Here is a 20,842-nt window from a genome sequence, read left to right on the forward strand (position 1 = left end):
CGAATTAAGACTTTAAGAAGTCTTGCTGAAGAGAGAAAAAAATCCTCTTTATTTGGCTTAACCCAGCATTTGGATTTCTGTTCCCTTCCTGGTTTAAACACTTAAAACACTTGCTTTAGGATGGAGAAAATGGGGCTTTGTCATGTGTCAGTTGAAGTAGTGAGAAAACCAGGACACCTGTTGGAGGTGGATAAAAGACTTTCCCATAGAACTGGGGTTGCTGTCTGGGTCAGGATGCACTGCTGAAATCTACAAGGCAGTGTTGATGACAGTCTTAAGAACAGAAAGTGCCATGCAGGGAATGGAAAAGATCTTTTAAAAGGAAGAGAGGTCTAAGTGGAAAGGACCTCATTTAGCTGGAAGTTCTGTTTAGACACAGAATACTAAGTGGGCAGGAAGAGGCTGCAATTAAAAGAGAATTAGCAGGTTATAATTTTATACATAGTTACACTTGGGTCCTTTCTCATTTTACAGATCAAGGCCAATAGGCAAGATTGACTCATTTTCCTAGGGTGACCAAATATCTCAGTTTGCAGGATTTTCAGTCTAAAACTGAAGAGTCCTGGGTAAACCTGGACAGTTGGTCTCCCTACACTCACTAAAAAATGATTATTTGCAAAGTTTGTTACCAATACTCAGGTACCACATCCATGTGATCGTTTGAAAATGTGTTCACATTTTAAAAGTTCATTCACTTCATCAAAGGAGTTTATTACACAGATAACTGATAAGACAGTTTTGATGTAGAGTGAAGAATTTTTGTGCGTTAGATGTTAATGGGAGAGTTTGGGATCTATTAGGGACACATCAAATTTTTATTCTTAGCAAGCCAGAGCAGAGGGAAGTGTAATTAATCTGACCTTCGCCCCCTTAGTAATGTGTGGGCGTGGCCTAAGAAGACCTGTGCTAATTCCAGGGCTCACAGGATGGATCCACCCGGGAGGCAGAAAGTACCAAGTTTCAGGGTTGTAGCAGTCTCCATCAAGCGTCAATGACAGAAGCCCATGATGCAAGTGCAGAGAGATTGACAGCCTGCATCCAGCTGGCCTGTGTAAGAGTAGTAGGGACAAGGGCCCTGAACTGGAATGCAGGGCAAAGCTTTATTCAGTTCTTGGCTAGAGGAACCAGCAAGAGCAAAGGAGGGCCAGTTCTCAAAGGCAAGGCAAGTACAGGAGGCCCGTGGGAACATCACGGAGGAGTGAAAGGCAATGTGTGTGCCAGCACACAAGGCCTGACATCCTGATGTAGGACAGGCAGCAAGGTGTTTACTAACATAATACAAACCAGTGGACTCCCTCTAGGATACTTAATATTAAACATTTCCTCACTGTGAAGAAATCAAGGGCCCCAGACTCTTTAAACACTTCCTGTCTGAGAAGGGTACAATTGAACATATAGATGGAAAGATCATCAGATCCAACCAGGGGAAGACAGGGAAACAGGAAATGCATCCATACTAATTGCTGGGTACAGTGACTGCTCATTCTATTCCTGAGGGCTTGCGAGTTCTGGCAATCTATACATAGAGAAACCAACTTTGAAGTGACAGTAGTCTTCTACCCACTCAATTTTGTGAAGAATGTATATGGCACACCCATAAATACTGTGTTTGCACACATCATCCTCTTGAGCTTCCCACCTAAGAAAATGGAGACCAGATGCTTTGTGTGGGTAGGATTCCTCATGTCACAAGGGCTTGAAGATCATGAGATTGGGCATAGAGCCCCAAGTGATCTTATGTAAGGGCAAATGTTAAGTAGTTGGCTTAGTCCTAAAGAAAGAGGAAATGGAGGGACTTGGCAAAGCTGTCATCCTTATTCTTTATCATGTAGACCTCTTTGACAAAGGAGATAGCAGTCTGTTTATTTTCCAGTTAACAAATGGAAGAGTTGCTTTCTGAAATTTCAGTGTTGGAGTTCACGGTCCTGTATATCGTCTGAACTCACATAAAAATGTCTGATTTGAAGGAGGCTGGTGTTGAATTATGATGCTGAGAACCGTGCCGCCACACTCTGAAACCCTGCGAAAGGAAAGCCCTTGTAAAAATCCTGTTAAAATACTACCTTTTCTTTTCACAAGGGCATCTTATAGAACATTTCAAATGATTAGAGGGGAAATAAAGAGATTAATCACTTTATAAGCACCAATTAATGTGGCTTTTTATGCTATTGGTGTCTTACTGGACAATCAATTTTTTAAAAGAAATAAAAGTTTCTAGGACTTACATTGCTTTGCCTCAGCTAATGACTGTTTATTGTTCCCTGGCTTAACTACTAGCTGATTTATATCCTTAAAACAAAGTCCTTACAATTATTTCCTTTATTTGAAAGCCCAGTTTCAGATGTAATACTCTGCAGTCAATTCCTTTGAAAGGGAAGATCTAGAAACAAAGAAGAGATATAATTTTCCAAAAACGACCCTGCAGATTAAATTCTAAGTGTCATTTCTTTGCGTAGCCACTTCCTCCAGATCACCTTCTTACACCTCCAAGTTCATGCTGTAATTCAAATGTTCTCCATTAAGGTCACTTTTTGCTTCTCCTTTAAATGTGGATAATCCTAGGGTTTTACAGTCTTTTTTGCTCTCTTCATATACTTTCTCTGGACCATTTCCTCGACAGCCATTACTTCAACTGACATCTCTAAACTGATGACATCAAATTTATAGCTCTCCCCTACACTCTCTCAAAAGCTCTCAACTGTCTTCTTAACACCTTCCCTGGGAAATTTCATGGGCATCTCAAACTCGACATGCCCCAAATGGAACTGGTCATTATCTGCTTCTCCTTTATTCTCTATTTCGAGAAATGGCAGCACCACCTATCAGTTGGCCAGGCCAGAGATTTGTGAATTTTCTTTGGCTTTCCTCTTCATGCAAAATGACCCTCCATGCCAAGTGTTTCTCAGAAAGTCAGAAAGAGGTTTCTTTCCTGTGAACGCTGGAAGTAAGGCTCTTTGCTACAAACAAATATGCCATTTGAGATGTGGTGGATGTGTTGAGAATTTTCGGCCTTATCCCAAGAGCAATCAGAAGCCTTTTGAGGGCCTTAAAAGGCTAAACAATACCTGAGGTGGCCTTTTAAAGACAAAGACAGCGCAAAGAACGGAATTGAGTGAGGCAGGAATAGATGGGGGGAGCAGTCAGAGGCCAAGGTAACAGTTATGGCCAGAGGATGATATTGGCCTCAACAAACGTGATGACAGTGAAGGCGAGAGAAGTGTTAGGAGAAAAAGTGGACAGAACTTGTAGATTGTTTAGAGGGGTGTTCATGAAAGAGAGAGAGGAATCTAGAATGATTCCAAGGTTTCTTCAAGGAGCAACAGAGGGCATGGTGATGTAGTTGCCCAAAATAGATAACACAAGAGGAGGAGCAGGTTTCGTGGGAGTGGGAGTGGGAGTGAGAGCTACCTCAGATTTCTCACCCATGACTCTCCAACACCTGCCTGGGAAATTCTAACTGCTACCACTATTCCCAGACAGTTAACTGTTGCCATGGGAGATCATACGGTAACTGGCTACACTATGCATACATATTATCCTACTTTAGCTGGGGCTCCAGGCTCTTTGAAATATGTTTACCAATTTCAAATTACATCCTTTTTTATTCTTCATACAGAGTTTTGAAAACATTTTCACTCTTTCCATACTTCTAGTCCTATCTCTCTTCCTCAGTTTTAGCACACCACCTCCCCTCTTAATTTACTTAAAATACAAAGAGGCAAAATGATGCGATTCTCCTCAAATTTTCCTACCTCCACTTCAAAATTTCTCTCAATCTTCAGTTGTATGCTTTTCGCTCTTCTCAATGGGAAAAGTGTCCCTGTTCCCTTCCCCAGCTCTCTTCTCCACCTGTGTTCTTGATACCACTCCATTCCACTTTTTCTGGAATGACATTGTTTCATAGACTATCCCCAATCTCATATTTAGTATTGAAAAAAAGCAGGTTTTTTTGAGTTCGGTATTTATACACTCAATTTAGAAAATTTGCAAGATACAGAAAGGAACAAACTTGAAAACAAAAATCACCTATAATCTCACGTTACAGAGAAAACCACTTCTATTTCTAATTTTTAAAAATTTCTCTATCCACTGGTTCCCTTCCCTCAGCCTAAAAACGTGTTTAAGTCTTCTCTATTCTAAAGAAGATTCCCCTCAGTCTTGCTTCCTTTTCTAAGTACTATGAGGTCTCTTTCATGGCCGCCTACTCTTCCAGCACTATCTGCAGAGCAGTAAGATGCCTCTGTAGTGGAAAAAAAAATACCCCAGGCTTGGCAAAACATTGCCCAAGACAATGAGCAGGACATAGGTAGAATCCCTCTAATCATCTAACCCCTTGCCTCTGTCTCTTGGATGTGCCTCTATCTCCTGGGTATGCTTCTATCTCCTGGGTGTGCCACTATTGCCTCACTGCCCCAGCTTCTTCCACCTGGATCTTAGATTTGCCTCATATCTGATTGTGTATTACCCTGACCAACCTGCCGTGTCCTCACTCCTTTTCTGCCTGAGCCCATCCATTTTCATGGCTTCAGTTATCATTTCTACATGGATGACTACAGGTTGATATCACTAACCAAGACCTCTCACTGAAAGCCAGAATAACATTTCTAGCTGCCTTCTGGCCACCTCAAGATGGATGCCCACCAAGAAACTCAACACATCCAAAACTAACTTTATTATATTTTCTGCCAAACCTATTTCTCCTCTTGTATTTCCCATTTCTCTTTGTTGCCTCAGATCAGATCGTTACAGTAGAAGCTCTGTTAGTCAACCCCCAGTTTGTCAAAGCACCTCATTAACAACCCTCTCCAGTCGTCTTTCACACTCATCACTGGAGCCTAGTAGACTGTTGGTACATTGAACTTTCCTGGTCCCACCAGTTTAGTTGAATGCTTGCCAACAAACAGTTGTATTTTGTTTGCAAGCCAGTCAATGCAGTTGTACTTTTTATTATGTTACAAAATTTAATTAAATACTATACACAATAATGAAATACGAGTATGAAAGAGAGCTGGCTGTTCCTATGAAAACTAAGTTGAATACTTTGGAAAGAGTTGATGAGAGTGAGTGACTGAAAATGTTATAATCCAAATAAGTATGAGAAAGGTGAACTAAAAATGATTGGGAAAAACTTGTAAAAATTTCCTTAAGATTCTGCACTCTGATTGCCTTTTGCTGCAATTTAAAGAAACAGAAACAGAAACACGGTGTGGCTCATGCAAGAAAAATGATACAAAACTCCAATTAGTAGACCTATATACAAAGGAAGGGCCTTGGCGCTCTGTTATACAATTGCTGGATGAATGTACCCATACATGTCTTAAATTAAAATATAATATCTAAGGTAACTGTATCTGCCTTTTTTATTCTCTGCTTTAATAACTTACACAAATGACTGACAAAATTCAGTGCCTGACATTGAATGAGAGACCTTCTAACTCATCTCCCATTATCTTCCAAACAATAACAGTACCTTTTCTCTCACCTCCTAGTCTTCAGGCGTCATTTCTCCATTCAGTTAACAAATACTTTTTAGGAGCTTACTAATTACCAGATTTACCTTCTTAAAACTCAGATCTAAGCCTCTGCCTCCTCTGCTCACAATAACTCAATGGCTTTCCATTATCTACAGAATGAAGCCAAAAGTGCTTAGCAGAATGTTAAAGGCCTGCCATGCTCTGACTCCCAGCCACCTTTTCAGCTTCAGCTTCCTAACACAGCTCTCCATATCCTCGAAAGATCAGTCACCCACACCCTGGTTGTTGCCCAAACACAGGACACTTTTTAGCATTCATTCAGAGAAGGCCTGAGGCAAACTCTAAATTCATCTCTCTCATAATTTTACTCATTATTGAAAATAGTAGTTTATGGTGGGAAGTGTGTTGTTCACAGAAATTATATACTACAGAAAACGCTAAAAGCATCTGAATAAGTTTTACTGAATAAATTTCAAGTTGTAAAGTCAAGAGTATTGCATAACGCATAGTCTGAGGGTGGAGGTGGGGAGTGTTAACTTGTCTTTAATGATCAGAAGTTTAGATTTCTCGACACTCAAGACAATTTAGTAAAGGTTTAAAAGTCTGCATAGACATGATAACTTGATGGCCCTTATCCAGTTGTCCGACCAGGAAAAGTACCTAGTTCCTGGGTGACAAATATCAGTGGACTGTTGTATCATTACTATTCTCAGTTGTCTCTGCCTCTCATTCACTTTCTTTCCCTGGGAGGTCTTACTCCTGTGGACTGTCTTAGCCGCCACTACTGCAGAGAACTCTCAATGTCCATCTCAGCCAGAGCACCTCTGTCAGTTCCACTCTTCTCTGTCCAATTGCTTTTGCGTATTTTCACTTGGCAAAGCACCATCCAACATACCAGAGTTTAAAATGGAACTTCTCCAGCAAACACCTTCCTCTGCTTTCCGTCTGTGGCACCACCATCTCCAAGGTTTTGGAGTTATCCGCAGCTCTCGGGGGTCTGCTTTGCTCTTTGTTCTCCCCAGGCTACAACTAGTTGCCAATTATTTCCTCCTATAAAGACTGATGGTCTAACAGCTTTGGAAACTATGAGTACTTGCCCTTCACCATCAAACCTCTTGCAATATTTGTCTACATTCACTGTATTCACATTATTGCCTCCTGTTCGCTTCTCAACCCAGTGTAATATGGCTTCTGTCCCTAAACTGTTACTGAAGCTGTTCTCATCAAGGTCATGAATTACTGCCTTGGTGCTAAATTTAATAGACATGTCTCAGTTATCAACCTAACTTCTTATAGACTTTGATATCTAGACAACTCCTACTTGAAATGAATTCTTCCCTCAGCCGCTGTCACAGCTTTCTGTCTCTCAGGCTGCTTTATTATAATATTCTTTTTTTTTTTTTCTGCTTTATCTCCCCAAACTCCCCTGTACATAGTTGTATATCTTAGTTGTGGGTCCTTCTAGTTGTGTTATGTGGGACTCCACCTCAACGTGACCTGACGAGCAGTGCTATGTCCGCGCCCAGGATTCGAACCCTGGGCCGCTGCAGCGGAGCGCGCGAACTTAACCACTCGGCCACAGGGCCGGCCCCTATACTATTCTTTTTAAGCTCCTTTCTTCTGCCCTTTTAAAAACTGTGTCTGTTCGTCAGAGTCCCGAGTCTTCCAGTCTCCTCCCTCTGCACATTCCTCTAAGCAATCTCATCAATTTCCATGGCTTTAATTACCACCTCTGCCCATGATCACTAGCTCTGTGTCTCCAGCCCAGTTATTCACCTGAGCTCTGAAGATGCGCATATGTAACTACCTCTGGACGTGTCCTCTTGGATATTGCACAGACGCATCGACTTCAATCTGCCTGAAACTGATTTTACAAAAATGAGAAAATACTCCTCCTACTTGCTTAGCGAATGGTACCATTGACTATCCATTTGCTCATGGCTAAAATTACAGCTATCAGTCTCGACTTCTCCTTTTTCATCCTTATTCTCCAATCAATATCAAAGCTCTGTCAGCTCTACTTTTGAAATTTTTCTAAAATCCATGCACTTTCTCCATCCCTTCTGCACTATATGGTTCAACTCACGATAATATCTCCTATCGATTTCTGCAACAGTCTTCTAAGTGGGCCTCCGGCCTCCATGCCATCCCTTCTCTGATCAGTTTTTCAGGCTACAGCAAAATTCCTTTTTCTAAACATACGGATTTAATCACATCACTTCCCAACGTTCCTGCCAATGTCTCTACACTGCCCTCAGCATTAATTCTAATCTCCTTCACACGGTTTAAGGGCCCTTTGTGATCAACCCCACTTGCCCCTGAGCCCCGTCTTTGCCACCCTCTCACATTCTCTGGTGCTTCTTTAAGTTCCCAGACTGCACCAATTCTCTGCCTGTGGACTCTGGCCATCCTTGGAAATCTGCTCCCCTCTAATCAGGCTCTCCTCTCCACTTATGACCTCTGCACACCCTTCCCCCTTGCAATGTATTCACCCAGCATACTTTTTGAACACTTACCATGCACCAGGCATTATTCCAGGTGCTAAGATCACAGTAGGGAGCAAAGTGGGCATGTTGTCCTGAACCCATGAGGCTCAGAGTCTACTAGACAGACAGACAAGTAAACTTAGGCCATTGAAGACCTTTGCGATGAGAGGGGACACTGGGAGCTCCAAGATCCCAGAGGAGGGCATCACTCAGGCTGGGAGCAGGAGGCTCCCTAAGGGCCATGTTATTTAGAGTGTTAGAACTGAGATGAAGCAGTAGAAAGGTAAGAAGCCAGGCAGTTTAAGAAAGACCTCAGAATCTTATCTTCTCTCTTTCTTATCTCTTCTGCTTTTTCTTTTACCTTCTCATTCTTCTTAATTCTTGTCCTTCTCTTTATCTCACTACCTCTGTTCTTTAAGCAAGCCCTTTGATTGGCTCTTACTGTACCCTACAAGTTAACTATTCTCTTCCTTCACTGGTGGCATCCATTTTCATACAGGCCCTCTCAGCTCTTCAGCAAACCCGCCAGCTCCCTTTCCTCAAGTCTTTCCTCAAGGTGAAAATGAAGAAATCTCATCCCTTATAGCAGCGTGTCGTCCATCTCTTGGACAAAGCTATCAACTAACTCGTAGCTGACTAAGGTCGTGCCCAAATGTTCCTTTTTTATCCTTCTCCTGTACACATTTCTGATTGTTCATTTTTCTGTTCTTATTTTCCAATGGCCCATAATGGCAAATTGTCTATGAGAAACAGACAACCTGTGATCTCCCCTCATTGTCCAAAATAGTACTTCACAGATCAACTTTAAGATGTCTTTCCTCATAGCTTTGAGATTCCTGTCAGACCGCAGGCTTTCCAGAAGAGCATGGTGGTAAGATTTCTGGACTTTCTGCAGCTTTATTCTAGGCCATGGCAATGCCTCTTACATACAGTAAAAATTAATAATCAGCTAACCCTACTCCATAAATCTCTCAACTTTCTACTTTCAGAGGGCCACAACATGTTAAAAAAATTTAGCTCACTTGGGGCTTGGTATTTTACATAGACCTCCCATTCAAGAAGTTGTCGCAATGTTACAAGGTTTCTACCAGATGAGAAATATCCTAGGATAAATTTGCAATCACCCCCCATCTCCTATCTTCCCCAGGGTAAAGGAGAGGGTGGCCTTACCCATGACTGGTCAGTGGCTGCAGGTGACTGCCTTGCATCAGGAAGGTCATTCTTTTCCTCACTCACTACAGCCTGAAGATTTGGCAGCAGCGCTGGTGCTTACACATAAAAGGAAGCTAATTTCTTCATTTCATTCTTTTGTTGGAACATCTTCCTACCTACTTACAAATAATCTTCCCTTTCCTTTAACAGCTCCTCTCTGAAGAGACCAACAATAGCACATTCATCACAAGAGCTGAGGTGAAGCCGCAGAGGAGACAACGGAAGGCTGGGCCCCGGGGGGCCAGGCTAGAGGTCAGTGTCCAGGCTCTGGGTGATTGGCTTCCTAGTATTTCCAAAGGGAGCTCTTAACAGAGGCAGATGGAGACTTTCATTTAATTCCTTGTATGTGAAAAATATATATTTATATATACATATGTAATTGGTTTCCCCATAAAGGCAGTCATGTTTCTAGAACAATGGCTTCATTCAGGGCTTCCGAGAGTCATTAATGCCAGTTCTTTGGGGGACTTTATGAGCAATCATTTTCTTGCTCTGAAGCAAAAGAAGAATCAGAACACAAGGCTGACTTTTTCAATTTTGTTTTGGGGAAGAAAAAAAAAAAGATGGCACCTGAGTGCTTTAATCATGGGCACCTTTGTGATGACACTGGACACGGGCACTGAGTTTTCACAGAGAACTTAACTGGTCGATAAAGACAATCATGGAAAGGGCAGTTAAACCAGGAGGTAGATGCTTGTACATACCATCTGGCAACTCTTGATAATAATACAAAATAGCTGAAAATGTTTTAAAAGGCTCACTCATCCTCAAAAAGATTCTATGCTTATTGTTCTTTAACATTCCCAGGATACATTTGGAAATTTAAGAGCGGAGCTGCCATATATGGGATCTGATCAGAGGGTGAGTGGGAGTGAGTAAGGCCAAAATCAGGCTGGTGCTCTGACCACAAAGCCGTATACCCTGGCTCCCTCTAATTCTCTGTTTAAGGGATTGAATACTAGAAAATTTACAAATAATCTAAGTATTCAATAATAAGGCACTGGTTAAATAATACGCATAGAATCATTGAGTGAAACCATTAAAATGGCAGTATATATGTATATAACTAAAGGAAAATGAAGGTTACAAAATAGAATATAATACATAACATCATTTTTGTGAAAGAAATATATGTAAATAACAAAAATACAAATATATACCATATATGTATATGTATATACACACACATTCTGTCTATCTGTCTATCTATCTATTCAGGGAAAAAAATTGGAAGAATAAACACCAAAATGTTGACTTCGGTTATCTCTGCTTGATTAAGTTTTGGAGTGACTTGACTCTTCTTTTCCTCCTCACAAAAGTGTACTGACTTGATTGTGTGTGTAATGGTTATTTTTTTGTATAATAACAAAATGTTAAAACCCTAAATAGTGGATTGAGGCTTAAAAAATAACAACTAATAATAGTTATTTAAAAATATCTGTGAACTAGAAAGCTGAAATAGCATTTAAAACCATCTGGGCAGGTTAAAAAGAAAGCCTAAACAGTCTGAGGACAAAACATTATTCACCGTTTGGTTTGGCCAGTTTTCCAACTGTAATAACTATGACTTTATAACAACATCTTCACGAGCCAAAAATAGGTGTTAAAGTGAATCATCAATTTAGTGAGTAATTATAAAGTAATCCCACCTCTGATATTGATTGCGTTTAACAATCTCATTCGGAAGAGTAATACTATATTCCCTTTACTCTTTGTGACTTGTTACTGCAATGCTCAAAGAGATACTGTATGTAAAGGAATTATGCCTTTGGGACTCTGCATTAGTTTTATTAGGGAGAGGTGTGTTTAGATACGGCTTTCATTCCCTGACTTCTCCCTTTGGAAGAATTACATTCTGGTTAATCCTTGAGACAAGAGGCTGAGGCTAATATTTATCAACATTTATTAGCGTATCTATCAGGCGTTGTACTGGTACGTTTAACATTCACACCAATCCTGTAAGACAGGTATTTACCATTGAAGAGACTGAGGCTCAGAGAAATTTCCTAACTTCTCTGTGGTCACGTAGCCAGTAAAGTGGTGGTACCAAGCTTCATACGCAAGTCTTTCTGACCCCAAAGACTCTACTCTCTCCAATGAAGCCACAGTTGTAACCTTCTATGGTGGTAGACTGTATTGTGTTTTGAAATTATTCAATCTCCCCTTTTCTATAAGAAGATTATACATCCTGTCCCATTGCCTTTGGGTGTAGCCATGTGACTTGCTTTGGCCATTGCAGTGTAAGCAGATGTGATGAACACTACATCCTTTAGGAGGCATTATGGGTTTCTGTCAGTTGACTTACTCTTTCCGCTCTGCCATATGAATGTCTCAAATAGGGAAGCTCCTTCAACATGGGTCCCAGAATGTGAAGACATGTGGAGCAGAGCGGAGCACAGTCTCACCAGCTGCCACCCCAAAGCTGCCAACATGTGAACAAGTGTGCATTCATTTTCTATTGCTGCATAACAAATTAACACAGATTTAGCAGCTTAAAACCACAAATTTATTATCTCACAGTTTCTGTAGGTCAGATGTCTGGGCATGGCACTATGAGATACCTGCTTAGGGTCTCACTGGGCTGAAACCAAGGTGCCAGCTGCTTTTCTCATTTGAGGTTAAGGGTTCTCTTCTGAGCTCACTGGTCATTGGCAGAATTTATTTCCTTGTGGTTGTAGGACTGAGTTCCTTTTTCTTGCTGGCTGTGGGCCAGGGGTTGCTCTTAGTTGCTAGAGGCTGTTCTCAGGTCTTTTCAGTGTGGCCCCTTCCATCTTCAAGCCAGCAATGGCACGTTGAATCTCCCCAGCAAATCTCTGATCACCAGCTGGAGAAAATTCTGCTTTTAAAGGGTTTATGTGATTTGGTTAGGTCTACCCAGATAATCTCCTTACCTTAAAGTCAACTGATTAATAAACTTAATTACATCTGCCAAATCCCTTTGCCATGTGATGTAACATAATCAGGGGAGTAACACCAAGGGATAGAGACCATGGGGGCCATTCATAGAATTCTGCTACCATAAAGAGATAATTGTTTGTGTTGTAAGCTAGAAGAGATTTTGGAAGACTAGATTTTTTCTGAAGCAAAACTGACTAGTGCAACTGGTTACTTGAAATTTTGTTTGTGCACATGTGTTAATGTGCATATGGAAAAAGACACAAATCATAAAGGGCAGCTCAAAGAATTTTCACAAAATGAACACACCTGTATAATCACCCCCCCAGATTAAACAAATAAGCAGAAACAAACAAATAAACAAAACCCGGAACATTATTAACACCACAGAAACCACTTTCCAGTCATTTCCCTTCCCCTAAAACAACCACCATCATATCTTCTAACAACATAGATTATTTTTGCCTCCTTTTGAAATCTTATAAACGGAAACTGGCTTCCTTCTCTTAATACCATATCTATGAGTTTCATTCTTTTTGTTGCTTGCAGTTTTAGATCCCTTGTTGTATAATATTCTACTATATGGATATGTCACAATTTGTTTCGTCACTCTACCTTTACTGATAGGCATTTACTTAGTCTCCAGTTTTTGGTTATTACAAATAATGCTGCCCAAACTGTTTTTGTAAAGCATCTCTCCCTCTCTCCTCTCTCTCTTTTTCTCTTCCCTCCCTACCTCTCTCCCTCCTTTTTCCTTCTTTCTTTCTTCCTTCCCCTCTTTCCTTCTTTCTGCCTGCCTTCCTTCCTTCTTTCTTCTCTTCCTTCCTTCCTTTCTCTCTTTCTCTCTTTCAGATGCCTTCATATCCTAGATTTAACCTTCCTTTTTCTAAAAAAAGGAGGGAACCCAATTTGGTTGTCAGTAACTTTCAAAATTAATCTTTAAGAAACCCTCTCTGAAAGATAATTTGGAAAATCACAATGAATAGATTCAGACCAACTAAGTAGGGAACTGAAGGAAGGCCAAAAACAAGATAGGATTTCACACCCTTGGTTTATCTCAGGGCAGAAACCGATTAGGTAAGACCAAGGTCATTTCAACCATCACTCTGAGGAGCCATGCAGTGTTGTGGGAAACATCATAGGCCGTTTAGGGCTCTGAATCTGGTTCCTTTTTCTAGCTGGAAATCTTGGCAAGCTGCTACTTCTCTGAACTTCATTTCCCTCACCTGTCATGGGGACAATGATCCGTTGAAATGTTTAGATCTCTTCCCATACTTCTACCCCTTATGCAAAAAACAACAGCACATTTGGCCCCAACCTCACTCCACCATCAGTTCTCTGGCCTTCTCAGCCCTTCTGGTGCCCCAGAAAACTGACCCCTATAGACTGTACCACCTGGCTCCAGTATTATTTTGCTTCCAGTTGAGTTCAGACAACAGGAGGCACTGGCAGGAGGTTGAGAAGAAGGAGGGGAGAAAGGTTGGGTAATTACCCTGCACACACACTGCTCCCTCCCTGCCTCACTGCTGTTCTGGGATGGCTGCATTCTAATAAGGCCACAGCTTTTCTATAGCTCTAGCTACTATCTGGCTCCAGCGACACCTTTGTCCCTCTTGCACTTTAAACCTAAAGGTGATCATGAGTTCACATTCATTGGTGCTCCACCATCCCTTGGTTTCTTAACCCAGTCTATCCTTCTGTAAATAGTCCCTTTATTATACTCTCCTCAGGCTTAAGCCCTTTCAGTGGATCTGCCTTTCCTGAGATGTCCCTGATAAGAGAGAAGGGAGCCCAATCAGATTTTCAAACACAATGGAGAATAGGAAACAAGTTGAAGGTCAAAGAAAACCAGAGATTTACAGAATCAGGGAGATGAGGTAGAGGAATGATGAGAAGGAAGAGTCCTATGTGCAATTTCTGTGGTCTCTGCTAAGAACTTCACATGCATGGCATTTCAACTTCATAATATCTCTATGAGTCAGCATGATAACTACCTAATTTTAGAGGTGAGTAAACCATGAACTAGAGTGGTTAAGCAATTTCTTGAGGTCACTCTTTAGTGAGTGGCAGAGCTAAGATTTCAATCCAGGACCTTGTCTCCCTAGCCCATGCTCTTAACCGTATACTGAACTTACTCTCTTTGGCAGAAACATGAGCTGAAGTTTACTGCTGGCTTTACATACTTTCAAGACTCAGTGTGTGGCGTGATTGGCTATCTTGAAGGGGCAGATATTTTGGAGATATTAAGCAAATTTATTTGAGTGTTGATGAGTGCAGAGTTGGAAGGCTGCAATGAGAGTAGTTGGCCTCTCTTCTCTGTGTCACTTCCTGCTCTCAAAGCTCTGACAACTTCCATTGATCCCAAAATAAAATCCAGCCTCCTTTGCCAGTCCTTTAGAGTTCTCTGCAATCATACTGCATCTCCCTTTCTAGAGTTATCTGCTACCAGTCACACACTCAACTTGCTCCAGTGAAATTGACTTATTCTTTGTGGTTCAATTGTTTGTTCAGAAAGTTGCCTTCACTCCATTTTCCTCCTTTGAAATCCTCTTGAGCCTTTCTGGCCCACTTAAAAGCTACTTCTTCCAGACAAATCTTTTCTTATCACCCCAACCACAAGTCACCATCTCTCGCTCCTCTGAACATTGGCAGTTTTGTTTACACTACTTTCTCTTCATGTATCATAAGCTACTTGGAATTTTAGTTGTCTGTGCTCATCTCTTTTTCTCTCCTATTAGACATTAGGAGCTTAGAGGACGGGGAATAAATACTAAGATGAATAAAATAAGACCCTTGCTCCCAAGAAAGTAAGAACACAAAGAACTCAAATACCAGTGCCTCTGTGTAATTTGGCATTTTACTTCAGGCAAATGATAAGTTCTTTGGGCATGTAAAAAAGTGAATGCTCACATTCAGTGGAGGGAATCAGGGAAGCTTTCTTGGATAAAATGACATTTGGTATTTACCTGGCAGTCTGGTTGGGCTGTCAGTTGACATAAGTTGGGGAGGGCATTCTATGAAGAGAAAGCAATGTGAGATAGCTTTAAGAATATTGTTTCCATTGTGCACCCCAGGATCTCTGGTGATTAATGAAACTGATAATAGTGTCCATTATTTATTGAGTGCTAAACACATGCCAGGCATTGTGTTAAATACTGTTTATACATTATCTCATTTCATTCTCATAAGAGCTTCCCCATTTTACAGATGAGAAAACCGGAGCTTAAAGAGGTTTGGTAACTCATCCAAAATGGCCCAGTTAATCAGTGGCAGAGCTGAATCTTGTACTCAGATCGAGTTGATTAGAAAGTCCAGATGGTGAAATATGAGGCCACATTTCCTTTCTTGTTACAACTTGATATATTGCATAATTCTTCTTTATATAACTACAAATACCATTCCAGGGAAAATTCAAACTCTCAAAGAGCCATATGGAGCCAATTGAATCCACAAATAATATTTATAAACTGACATGTTTTAAGGAAACTAGTTATTTACAATACATCTCTAAGAGTTCTTTTAAAAAACACTTTTAAAAAATATTTCAAATCAATATTCCATTTATTTTCTTTTATATTGGGGTGTTAAAATTGTGGATCTTTAATCTGAGGTACAAAACAAATTCCAAAATCTCTTTGAGTGATGATACAGTTTTTCTCTTGCAATGTTTTCTAAAAATAAAATATGGTGGCATAGTAATGATGTTAGACACCATTCAAGCTAAGGCCTTTATTTAAATTCAAAACTGTGCCTAGTGAGTTAAAAAAAATTGGCCTTTGATATTTTTATCAGGATAAAAATGTGACAGTGACTCCCAATTCTACAATGAAATTAAATTCAGAGATATGAAACTGCAATACATTATAAGATATGAGTGAAATTTGCCAAAAACAATGAGCTTCCGTTTTCCAGATGCTCAGATGCTCAAGTAATGAGCATTAACAATGGATTTTCCTAGGTGCGAGTTACAAACTAGTATGAGCGGAGAAGGAAATGTCAGTATATTTTTTTTCTTAAATCATAAAACCTTTTTTTCTCCAGTTGTTATGAAATGTTATGCCCTGTATAGGAACAGTAATGAATTTTCATATTAACAACATATGATTTGTGCATAAGATGTTGACAATTATATGATTTATAAAGTCTTCAACCCCAGGATGAATGGAAGAGGCAGTCACCATATTGCATTGCATCAGCATATGCAAAAGAGCACCGAGGTAATGTCAGCTTGAGGACAGATGGCTAGCAAAGTTTGTTAAAAAAAGTGAGAGAGAGAGAGAGCCTTCTAGAGGTAGGTTATTATCTGCTGATAGGCAAAAGGATGGCAGACTTTCTTCAGGTACAGTACTACCAAACAGAGCAGTCTTTCTCAGGCCTCTCAGTGGATGCTTTGCATTGTTACAGAGAAGCTTCAGTGAGAAAATGTCAGCGTCAGTGGCAATCATAGTGCTGAAGACTTTGGAAAAAAAAATTACATCTTAAAGACACAAAGTTTGGAATTGTCCAGGCATTGGCTCAGTTGGGAAGTAACAGTGGTCAGAAACAAAAGGGCAGCACAAAATGAAATCTTTGCAATTTTATCAAATTGCTGTTTTATGCATGCGTCAACATAGGGACTTTGGGGTCATTAACAAACATTTTTCAGGTCACATGTTCTTGTAAGAAATGAAGAGGGGCTGGCCTGGTGGCATAGTGGTTAAGTTCACCTGCTCTGCTTTGGTGGCCCAGGGTTTGCAGGTTAGGATCCCAGGCGTGGACCTAGCACTGCTCGTCAAGCCATGCTGTGGCGGCATCCCACATAAAATAGAGGAAGACTGACACAGGTGTTAGCTCAGCTCACAAAAAAAAAGAAATGTAAAGAGGGACAAAAACATCTCCCAGAATGACCACAAGAGCCTATTGTTACACTTGACAGAAATTAGACCATAAAGTGGGTAAAAGTTTGATTTATTTAAACTATTATTCACTCCATAGAAAATAACACCAACATTATGAATATTAGTGGCCTGGCAAATATAGCTTATCTGACTGAATGATATATAGGGTGACTAACCATCCTGGTCTGTCTGGGACGGAGGGGTTTCCCCAGGATGTGGGATGTTCAGTGCCACTGCAACTGCCATCACCTAGGATAGTCCCAGGCAAACCTGGATGACTGGCCACCCTACAGTAAGATCAGATGTTTCAGTTTCTATTTCATATGCTAAATTCATATGAAATTTTAAAGTGCTAAGAAAAAAAACCCTGGTTTTTTGTTTCTAAGCCACAAACTTCTATTCAATTTTTTAAATTACAGATTTATCGGAAAACTTTAAATGATTGCTTTTTTAGAAATAAAATAATGCAATAAAGTATTACTGCCTTTAATAAACTGAAGATTTTTTTATAAGGAATGATTCAATCATTTCATTACTTTAAAGGGTGTCAAAGCTTATGCTTTAAAAATAAAACAAATAAATAAGCCAACAAAAAAAGCGTGAAATGAAATGACTCCTGGACAGTGAAGGAGAAGCTGTAGTGATGAAGCCAGAGCCATTGCATTGGTGATGCTCGTGGTGATTCTGATTGGGCCTCTGACCTGGGAGATGTTGAAAAGGGCTCAGAGAAGCTGTGATGTATCTTTGTATTTGATGATACAGCAGATAGCTGCATATGTGGATTGCTGAAAGGAAATGATGGGATGGGCTGAGCCTGTGCCTGGAGCCTCCTCGACAGAGGGACAAGCTGCAACTGAAATGGGGAGAACAAGGAGACAGAGCCCTAGAAATGCGCCAAGACCTGAAGATCATCTTCTTTTGTCCTTAAGAGCAGGGCTTCAGGCAATTCTGTTTATTGCATTAGGATTTAATAATAGCTGAGTGGTTTTTAAAATACATTTTAGAAGGAACGTTGCACCTGTTTGTGATTCATTCTAATTTAAAATATTAGGTGTTTTATTTTCATTCATTGCTTTTATTTTGTGCTTGCTGTACATAAATGGGAAATGATTAACTTTCATCAAATGAAAAAAGCTGGATACAAAGCAAGATGCCAATGGTGATTTTGATTTTTTTTTAAAAGAGCATATTTTGTATACATCAAGAAAAAAGAAGTAAGTTAAATTTACTAAATGTTATTAGTGTAAGTTATTTCTTGGTTGGAAAATAATAAATTTTTATTTTTCATTATTTCCTATTTCTCTAAAATAAATGTGCCTTATTTTTAGAGTAGAAATAATTCTTTATCAATAAACATTCTCTTTCAAGGAAAATAAAACACTCTGATTACTTTCATATCTACTAGAGAAAATAAACTATTAATCAGCATTTCTTGACTATTGGGTACAAATCAAGAAGAAGGCATGAGCCATACCCTCAAAAAGTGTAGAATATATCAGGAAAGACAGATTGAACCTGAAAAATAGAAAATTTTAAGTATTAGATTGTGATTGTAAAAGCCAATGTTATTCATTTTGTGATTATAAAGGCCATTTTTATTCATTTATTCATTACAACAGTAAGTTTAATATTATTTTGTACCATATTCTACTTTACAACATATTGAAAAAAAATCACTGATTGCTAGAACCTGCCTGCATCTTAGAGAATAAAATATGTCCCAGAAAATCCCCCTAAAAGCTTTATGCATAGGTTCCCAAAACAGCATTTAGTCTACAATAATCCAATCTGCCCCGTTTATGAATGCTCACCCTACTGAATCACTTCCATCCTCTCCATTTGTTACTCATCTCACATCTCACTAATAGGTGTCTGTGTTGAATCTCCCAATTTTATGGAGTCAATGGAAATCGAAACCAAATGGAAAAAGAGAAAACGACCACACTTGCAGAGCTTTAAAAATAATTTTTTGATTCTAATTGGATCCGCTTTGATTACAACTCTGACCACTTGAGTCAGTCATTTTCATTTTGGGCTGAGATAGATTACCGCTAACGTGATACTTCTCTATACTCATCTGTAAAATGGAAATAAAGCTGATTACCTCTCTTTTCTTAGGAGCTTTGGAATGGGGGTGATGCTATCTTCCACTTGCTGATGAAAAGTACCTTCTCTAAAGCAAGTCTTTGTGGGAAAATTTAATATCAAGGCAATCATTATGATTGGCCACGAAATTTGTTAAATATGAGATAGTCTCTTTTTTTCAACACAAGTAAATACAAAATAAAAAACAAGAGACCATTCCCTCAGTATACCAACTGAAAAAACTGGTTTCTCACCCTCCCTAAGAAATTAAGCTTGTTATTGTTACTACAGCAACAGATTGTCAGTGTGAAGACTGCAGTCTCTCTGGCCTTCTTGATTACTAACGGAAGGAAATAGAAGAACACTTTATTATTATTTTTATTATAAAATTAAAAAAATCATTCATTATGCTCGCAAATGGTTGGGGATACTGGTGCAATAATAAGAACCACACAGCAAAAGGAAGTTGGGCAGGGGGATACTAAGGAAGTGAGCTAGACCTCTGGGCACAGAGGGTGCCATCTGTGACCTGCTGGCTGGGCAGTGACCTCTTGGTTGGCCTGACTGGATTCTAAGTCCCTTCACTTGGTCTTGTTGCCCTCTCTCTGGTGGGAAATTATGGGTTGGTGATAATGTGGGGATAAAAATTCATTCCCTCACCAATCAGCAGGTGTTTCTTGAGCTCCTGCTACATACCAGGTACCATTCCAGCCCCTGAAACGGTGTTTGAACAAATGGACAAAATTACTGCCATCAGGGACTCACATTCCTGTGGAGGAGACAGGCCAAAATCAAACAGGTAAACCCACACAGAATATCAGTAGTAACAACTGCTGTGAAGAGATACAAAGTAGATCAAGATAGTAATAGGAACATTTTTGAAACAAGAGAGAAATACTGGAAAACTAAAATCTTCAAGAAAACCATAACATTTTAACTTGCCTATAACTAGGCCTGATAAACATAAATTACACATGAATGTACTACATCAGTCAATTTTGAAACAAATATAGACTAAAAAGGAGTCTCTGTTTGCCAGGTACTGCAATCATTGCTGGGAAAACTGAGACATTGACTCAGTTCTGGAGCTTAAAATATGGGAGCCCTTAATACTGCTAATGGAGGCCCCAAATTTGAGACCTGCAACTCTTTCAGGACTCTATATTTTGTACCTCTCTTGAGTAAATTCCCTAAAGTTATCCAAATATGCTTTATTTCTCAAAAAAAATGTCTTTGGGATATTTGAATGTAGTTTCCTACAGAGAAAAGAAGCCTTAAAATGTTCACTCTCTGGCTTACAATTTCAAACAGCAAGTTCTTCTGCAGAACTCATGACTTTGGGAGGTAGAAATGGAAGAAAATTTAAATGGGGTTGGAAAGAATTTGAACAGATTTGTGAAGGGCAGAGCCATTCCTAGCAACTAAGAGAAGCTTAAAGGTTTGGAGTGTGCGTTCTGCTAAGGAGCCTGCAAAATGGAGGACCCGCCATGGGATGAAAAGAATTAGGAAAAGCCCTGACAGTTAGGAAGGACGAGCAAGCCCTTCCTTGCCAGCCGAGGTTGTGCTGGCCACGGACGACTGACCAAGCTGCAGGAACACCAGACCACCCAGAGTGTTCTTATCAGACTGCATTTATCTTTATTGTCTCGTAAGGAGACTGGCACTGGTTTGGCAACTTTGCTGGACAGTATGCAGGCATTATATTTTCACATTGCCATGAAACAACAGTAGTGATTGCAGTAAGCACCCTTGCTGCTTTTTTGATTATCAACATTCAGCTCGGATTGTAATTGAAACGTTTGCTTTCTTTACT

The 20,842-nt window shown here is 39.9% G+C and overlaps 1 protein-coding gene across 10 annotated transcripts in view; it reads left to right on the forward strand.

The window, feature by feature from the left end:
• The window catches only part of LMNTD1 (lamin tail domain containing 1), a 365,312-nt gene that overhangs the window by 232,891 nt on the left and 111,579 nt on the right, over positions 1-20,842 (forward strand). For all 10 annotated transcript variants that reach the window (XR_006889733.1, XM_046669396.1, XM_046669406.1 and 7 more), the window contains one exon: positions 9,323-9,424. Coding sequence is in view for 8 of the 10 variants with exons in the window: in XM_046669396.1 (XP_046525352.1) it covers positions 9,323-9,424 (102 nt within the window). In the remaining 2 variants the exon portion in view is untranslated. Of the gene's footprint in view, positions 1-9,322; positions 9,425-20,842 lie in introns of those variants that run through there.

Source organism: Equus quagga, chromosome 1 (assembly GCF_021613505.1).
Source record: "Equus quagga isolate Etosha38 chromosome 1, UCLA_HA_Equagga_1.0, whole genome shotgun sequence".
NCBI classification, from domain to species: domain Eukaryota; kingdom Metazoa; phylum Chordata; class Mammalia; order Perissodactyla; family Equidae; genus Equus; species Equus quagga.